Genomic DNA, 7636 nt, shown 5'->3' on the forward strand with positions numbered 1-7636 from the left:
TCCATGCAAAGGAAGCATGCAAGCGGCAGCATATTGTGAACTTGTATCATCAAAGAAAATAAAAATAAAACAAGAGAGGCAAGGCCTTCAAGACTCACTTGTGATAAATTAAGTCCCCTAGCATTAATTACAGAGTAATTTCCCTTTTTTACTATCTGCACCAAAACGTTTGCAAAATAAATAAAAATTCCATGCTTAGCAAAAGAAGTTCCTGTTTGAACAAAAAATGATAATAATGACTCCTCTTGTTGTTGTGTCAGAATAAGAGGTCAAAGTGCCAAGTTTAGAGAATACAAAAAATATAAATATAACAGTAAATGCAGTTTGCACATAATTAGGCTTCTTTTTTTATTTTTTTGTGCCCATCCCAGAGGTGCAATATTGTTTTAAACAAGATGACTGGAAAGAACTTTTTTTTTTCCTATTTTTATGCCAAATTTGGTGTCAACTGACAAAGTATTTGCAGAGAAAATGTCAATGTTAAAGTTTACCACAGACACACGGACACACACACACACACAGACAACGGAACACCGGGTTAAAACATAGACTCACTTTGTTTACACAAGTGAGTCAAAAAATACACAAAGGGGCCCTTTTGGCTCTTTTACCACAGATTCCATCACCCCTAAATCCACATCCCTTGTACAAAACGATGCGTGATGGGCTGCCACACTGAGACAGAGGAGGATGTTCACTTGTGAACATTTGGAAGTTTCAGTTTCAGTAGCTCAAGGAGGCGTCACTGCGTTCGGACAAATCCATATACGCTACACCACATCTGCCAAGCAGATGCCTGACCAGCAGCGTAACCCAACGCGCTTAGTCAGGCCTTGAGGGAAACATTTGGAAATGAGAGCAAAGTCCAGGCGATGACGCGTTTTTGAAAGGGGGCGTGTCTGATACATCCATTCACATTTCACCTACTCTATATAATTGTGCTGCCACCCTTAATGCCCTCTAGAGAGTTTGACTCTTTGCTCTGTTTTGCCTGTGCGCCAGTCATGTTTCACCCTGCTGACCCCTTAAAAAAACGAGAGACAGATATGATTGTAGATGGCAAAACTATTAGTAACCCTTTGCATTGTACAGAGTCTTACTGATAAATACAGATTGACATCTGATGTCCATTATGACCAGATTCCATCTAGGAACATCTGATATCTCTCTATCGCTCTCAAACATACACATATACCCTCACAAATGTTTGTGCACAGACACCACTGTAAGCTTCTGTGAACACTTGTGATTGTAAACCAGGCCGAAATTTTGTGAGTCTTCTCACTGAAGTTACTTCCAACGGGATACCATGCGAAATCTGGAACAAGCAAGATGGGAATAGGTGAACTGGAAATAAGCGACTTGGGGTGACACTACTGAGAGAAGTGGGATGATTCTGTTAGCACCACACTCCAAAACCTGTTCACACAGATTTTTATTTATTTATTTTTTTACACACCACACCACACCACACCCGACTGCTTCAGTTCAGAGAAACACAAAGGCAGCATTCTACAGGCAGTTCAGAGAAACACAAAGGCAGCATTCTACAGGCAGAGTCTGATCGTGATCAGATAATTATACTTGCGAACACACTCAACATAAACATATGATCCATATATCTGTGAACACACTCACCCTAAACACATACTCCACATATCTGTAGACACACTCAACATTAACACGCAATCCATGTACTTGCAAACGCACTCAAGATAAACACATGATCAATATAATATTTGTAAACACACTCAAGTGTAAAAAGTACAGAAAGCTTCATGTCATTTCATCGAGTAATTATCACAGACTGTATGTATATTTCTTTCTCCTGTTTTTTTTCTTTAAATTAGAAACTGTCTTCTCTTCACTCCGGATATCAGCATCATTTGTTTTTCAAGTAACAAGCTGCTGCTGAAGTATTCAATGTGAAGTACATCTGTGCTATTGATCAGAAGAACTTTTTTCCATTGAGTTTTCAAAATTCAAACAGTTATCTGCGATTGCTACTACGGTTCAGGTTTTAAATTCTAGAGCAAAACTTCAAATGGAACAGAATACACCATGTATTAGTTTGTTGCTTGCATTTTTTTCCCCTTCTTCTCCAAATGACCAGAAGTTTTTCAAATGGAGAAAAGAAGTTGCTTGATGAATGTACAAGACCCAATATACAACTTGAAATGTCCATGAAACATGAAAAAGTGTCTTTTTCACAGAAACGTTTCAACTTTTCCACAGAGACGCTCCACACACGGGCACGCAAACTTACACAGCTCCTGTCCTACCATAGTGACCCATGGTTCATGCGGGTTTTCAATCACAAAGTTTGGAGAAAAAAACAGAAAAGAGGGGGGAAACAAAACAAAAAAACAAACAAAAAAAAACCACCAAAAAACCCACAAACCCATTAACCCCTTAACTGCCGCAACTTGCTGAAATGAGATCAGTGTGAAATGAATCTGAAGTTCAATTTTACTACATTTTTTAGGACATTTAAATTGTGCAATTAATTCTTTTACTGGACAAACGTATCTCCCATGAGGACGAAATCCAAATACAGAAGGATGCCTGACATCCTGACCTGTAGGTTCAGTTTTATTATCACAGTGAGATGGCCAGCTTTTCACTGACAAGCATACTGGCCAGCTACAGTTAAAGGGTTATAACACCAAATGCTCAGAAGCCAAGATCAAAGGTAACTTGAGCACCAACTAATGCCCTTACAAGAATCGTCGCCTTCTACACAGATGAGAACAACAATTTTGGTCAAGGCTAAAATCCTTTCAGAATCAGTTTTTTTCCCCACATTAAATCACTTTATAGTTTATATTCATTCAGGTGGAACATCTTGCATTTTGCTGCTGCCCTTTATCACTGACCAAAATGATGCATCATTCTTCTTCTTGTCAGTGATAGAGAGAGCCAAACTAAAAAAAACAAAACAAAAACAAAACAAAAGCCCCCTCCAAAAAGCCACACAAAAAAAAAATTTAACCTGGGTTATTTTTAAAACACATTTAAAGACTATGAAAAGCATGTCATTTTTATCTTAAACAAATTCTATTAAAAAAAAAAGAAAAGAATCCTACTTAGTCAAATTTTTTTTTTTTCTAATTCTATCACCAGACTCGCACAAGTACACACTGGCAGCATGTTAGGGGGTCAGGGGGTGTAAAGGGATAAGGGGGTAAGTAAGAGGGTATGGTAGTGGTGGCGGCAGCGATGATGGGTGGTCACTTTTTGACCCCTCTTTTCTTCCCCCCTCCCCACCCTCCGCTTTTCTCCACAGGCTCTGTCCGCCAGGATATCTTCTCTCGTTCTCCCCGGGACCGCTGGCTGGGGGCTGATCCCGTCTTGATTGGAGGCAGCAGCGGCGAATGGCCTGAAATCAAATCAAATCAAAATTTGACAGGGCGCAACAACCAAGTGGTTGATTAAAGGGTTGGACTTTCAATCTGAGGGTGCCGGGCTCAAATCCTGTTAACCGGCAGCCTGGTGGGTAAAAGGGTTGGAGATTTTTCCGATCTCCCAGGTCAACATTATGTGTAGACCTGTTATAGTGCCTGAACCCCCTTCGTGTGTATATGCATGCAGACGATCAAATACCCACGTTAACGATACTGTAATCCATGTCAGCGTTTGGTGCATTCTGGAAACAAGAACACACCAGTATGCACACTCCCCCGAGTATGTTTGCCTATATGGAAGGGTAAATAAACATAACGGTCATACATGCAAAATGCTACATGTCTGTAAGTGTGTGTATGTGTGTGTAACTGAAACCTGACTGAAAGACACAGGAAACGAATGACACCCAAATGGCAGCCGTCAGTCGGCTCTATCCAGGTAGGCAGCCTGTTGTGACAAATGACTCCATGTTTGTAAAAGCTTAAAGCTCGGTCTCCGACCCAAGGATAGGCGCCTATATAAGCACTGATATCAACATGTATGTGACTAAAATCCGACAACTGAATGATGAAGTAATTTCTGCTTACTGTCTACTTGTAGCCAAACATGATTCATGATAACGTAATGGAAATCAAAGAGCTAGCAAAGGGGGCAGACACTGTGGACAGATAGTAGCTCCAAGAAAAGTTTTCTGTATGCGTCTAGATAATGTGAGTGGGTTGTAATATGCAATTAACAACTGAAGAATCAAAATGTATACGAATCAAATCAAATCATGTCACTTACTGGCTGGTTTCAGTATTCAGTTTCTGAAGGATGTGTCACTGTGTTCGGGGGATCAGACAAATCCATATAAGCTACACATCTGCTAGGCAGATTCCTGACAGCAGCATAACCCAACACAGTCAGGCCTTGAGTGCATGCATATACTGTATCTGTGTACCTATCAAGAGTGGATTTCTTCTACAGAATTTTGCCAGAGAACAACACTCTCAGTTTATCATCTCATCCGAATGACTAGATGCTCAGCTTGATTTTCCGATCAAACTTGGGAGACAGGATGAGTGGGATTCAAACCCAGATCATCAAGGGCACTTCTTCTTCTTCTTCTTCTTCTGCGTTCACTCGTATGCACACGAGTGGGCTTTTACGTGTATGACCGTTTTTACCCCGCCATGTAGGCAGCCATACTCCGTTTTCGGGGGTGTGCATGCTGGGTATGTTCTTGTTTCCATAACCCACCGAACGCTGACATGGATTACAGGATCTTTAACGTGCGTATTTGATCTTCTGCTTGCATATACACACGAAGGGGGTTCAGGCACTAGCAGGTCTGCACATATGTTGACCTGGGAGATCGTAAAAATCTCCACCCTTTACCCACCAGGCGCCGTCACCGTGATTCGAACCCGGGACCCTCAGATCGAAAGTCCAACGCTTTAACCATTCGGCTATGGCGCCCGTCATCAAGGGCACTGAACTGGCAGATTTGAGTCTTAACCATTCTGCCACCATCCTCTTCACAAACGGCTGCTGCTCTTTTGTCTTGTCTCTGGACTTCCCTGCAATCGGAATGATCTCCCTTTTCTCGCTTCGTTAAACCGCCGCACTCAGCTCTTTCAAGAGGTTTAACGAAGTGAAAGGAGGGACGGTAAAGAAAAAAGATTAAAAAAGAAAAAAAAAAAGAAAAAAAAGCCAATGTAAATGACAACCGCAGAGTGGGGTGGCCTAGTGGTAACCCATCCACCTGGTAATCGAAGAGAATCTGAGCGCACTGGTTCAAATCCCATTCTCGCCAGCATCTTCTCTCCCTCCACTAGACCCCTTCATTGGTGGTCTGGATGCTAGTCATTCAGATGGTATTATATATCAAGATTCCATGTGTAGTATGAGAAAACCCACAGCCCCTCCCCCCCTTACTCCCCCCCCCCCACACACACACACAAAGAAAAAAAGAAGAAGAAAAAGGGAAAAAAAATGTCTCTGGCAAAATTCTGCAGAAAAATCCACTCAAATACAGGCAGAAAAGAAGAAGAAGAAAAAAAGAAAAACACCCAATAAACGCAATCTGGGGACAGGAGCCCAAGTTTCACATAGAGAAATCTGCTGTGATAAAGAGTAATACAAAACAATACCATACAATATAATACAATACAATAATAATAATGCACAATTTTCTGAAACAAAACGCACAGAGATAGAAAAAACTGACAATCCCAGGTAGTTGGTACAACAGAATTATCTTAATCCCAATCAAGAACTTGGGAATGGTTAAGTCATTGTGCAATTCTGTAAAAAAAAAAAAAAAGAAAAAAAAAGGAAAATGGGACAGAATGACATCATGTACTTTTGTTTTCGACAGATGTCTAAAATAGATGGACAACAGAATGTGTGTGTGTGTGTGTGTGTGTGTGTGTGTGTGTGTGTGTTCATTCTTTAGTTTAGCGTCTTTTCACTATCAGTGATATTAGACGTTAAAAAAAAAAGGGGGGGGGGGGGGGGGTTGGAGGGGGTTGGGGGGGGGGCATGGGGGGAGGAAGGTGGTGGTGGTGGTGGGGGGGGGGGCGGGAAGAGGAAAACAGAAAAAAGGTAAACTAGAAAACTACCGTAAAATGTATAACTAACATGCAATTACATTTAACAGTAACAATTCAATAATAATAATGATAATAATCAGAAACCATTAACACAATTCTGAAGTGCATTAAAGGAATGTAGAAATAGGGCTATGAACTAATGCCTGTGAAAGTTCGACCATAAGAACCTCGTCAGAAATAACTTTACAAAAATCATCTGCAGAATTATTATTTATCTGTGTGTGTGTGTGTGAGAAGGGGAGGGGGGGGAGAAAAAGGAAACAGACAGACACACACACAAACTACGATACAATGCAATGCAATGCGATACAATATGATAAAAACAATACAATGCAATGTGATACATTAAAATACAATACAATACAATACCACACAATACAATACAACACAGTACAATACAACACAATACAATAAAACACAACAACAAAAAAACAAAAACAAAGTATGGTGAATCTGCAGCAGTGCAGGGTCTCCTCTGGTGTGGTGGCTCGCTGCGGACAGCCGGCTCTGAGACTGAGACAGACGAACCCGGGAGTGGCTGTGTAAGTATGGAGTAATGAGTGGTTTGGGAGTAATGCGACCTGGCGACGCACCATCCACCAAGCTGTCTCCTCCTTCGAAAACAACCGCAGGGCCAGCCTTGAGGACAAACGCAGAAGGAGGAAGAACCACGACGCTGCAGCCGCGAACCCAGACCAGACTTTCCCTTGCAACCGCTGCGACCGACTCTGCTTTTCCCGCATTGGCCTTGTCAGCCATGAGCGTGCCTGCATCAGACGTGGACAACGCCCTTCCTAGATCTTCGTCAGCGAAGCCAGGCCATGATGGGAGTAATGCAGAGGATGGGGCAACAGCAATAAAAACAAGAGAGGCAAGGCCTTCAAGACTCACTTGTGATACACTTTAAAAAAAAAATCCAAGCTTTTTATGTATTGAGTATAATTTCAAAATGTAATGTTTAAGACGAGAAAGATCAGTTTAAAGCGAATTAAGTCCCCTAGCATTAATTACAGAGTAATTTCCCTTTTTTTACTATCTGCACCAAAACGTTTGCAAAATAAATAAAACTTCCATGCTTAGTAAAAGAAGTTCCTGTTTGAACAAAAAATGATAATATTGACTGCTCTTGTTGTTGGGTCAGAATATCAGATCAAAGTGCCGAGTTTAGAGAATACAAAAAATATAAATATAACAGTAAATGCAGTTTGCATATAACTAGGCTTCTTTTTTTTGTTGTTGTGCCCATCCCAGAGGTGCAATATTGTTTTAAACAAGATGACTGGAAAGAACTGAATTTTTCCTATTTTTATGCCTAATTTGGTGTCAACTGACAAAGTATTTGCAGACAAAAATGTCAATGTTAAAGTTTACCACGGACACACAGACACACACACACACACACAGACAACCGAACACCGGGTTAAAACATAGACTCACTTTGTTTACACAAGTGAGTCAAAAATAATTATAAAAAAAAAAAAAAAAAAAAATTAAAGTGTGGTGACTGACCTGTCAGGCTGATCTCCTCCCCTGCCAGGCTGTGTCGCTGCTGTCTCCCAGGGTGATGGTGGCTGGCAAAGCTGGCTGCCGACTCCATCTCCATGGAAACCGGGCTGTAGCCGTGCTGCTGTTGC

At 41.2% G+C, this 7636-nt stretch overlaps 1 protein-coding gene across 2 annotated transcripts in view; it reads right to left on the reverse strand.

Annotated features, from left to right (window-relative positions):
- Positions 1-3068: 3068 nt before the first annotated feature.
- The window catches only part of LOC143286571 (uncharacterized), a 30471-nt gene continuing 25903 nt past the window's right edge, over positions 3069-7636 (reverse strand). For both annotated transcript variants that reach the window (XM_076594186.1, XM_076594185.1), the window contains exons 10-11: positions 7512-7635; positions 3069-3379 (exon numbers count right to left, since the gene is read on the reverse strand). In XM_076594186.1, coding sequence (XP_076450301.1) covers positions 3231-3379; positions 7512-7635 — 273 coding nt within the window. In that variant the 3' untranslated portion in view covers positions 3069-3230. The remainder of the gene's footprint in view (positions 3380-7511; position 7636) is intronic.

The sequence above is a fragment of the Babylonia areolata genome, chromosome 10, assembly GCF_041734735.1.
Source record: "Babylonia areolata isolate BAREFJ2019XMU chromosome 10, ASM4173473v1, whole genome shotgun sequence".
Classification (NCBI taxonomy): domain Eukaryota; kingdom Metazoa; phylum Mollusca; class Gastropoda; order Neogastropoda; family Buccinidae; genus Babylonia; species Babylonia areolata.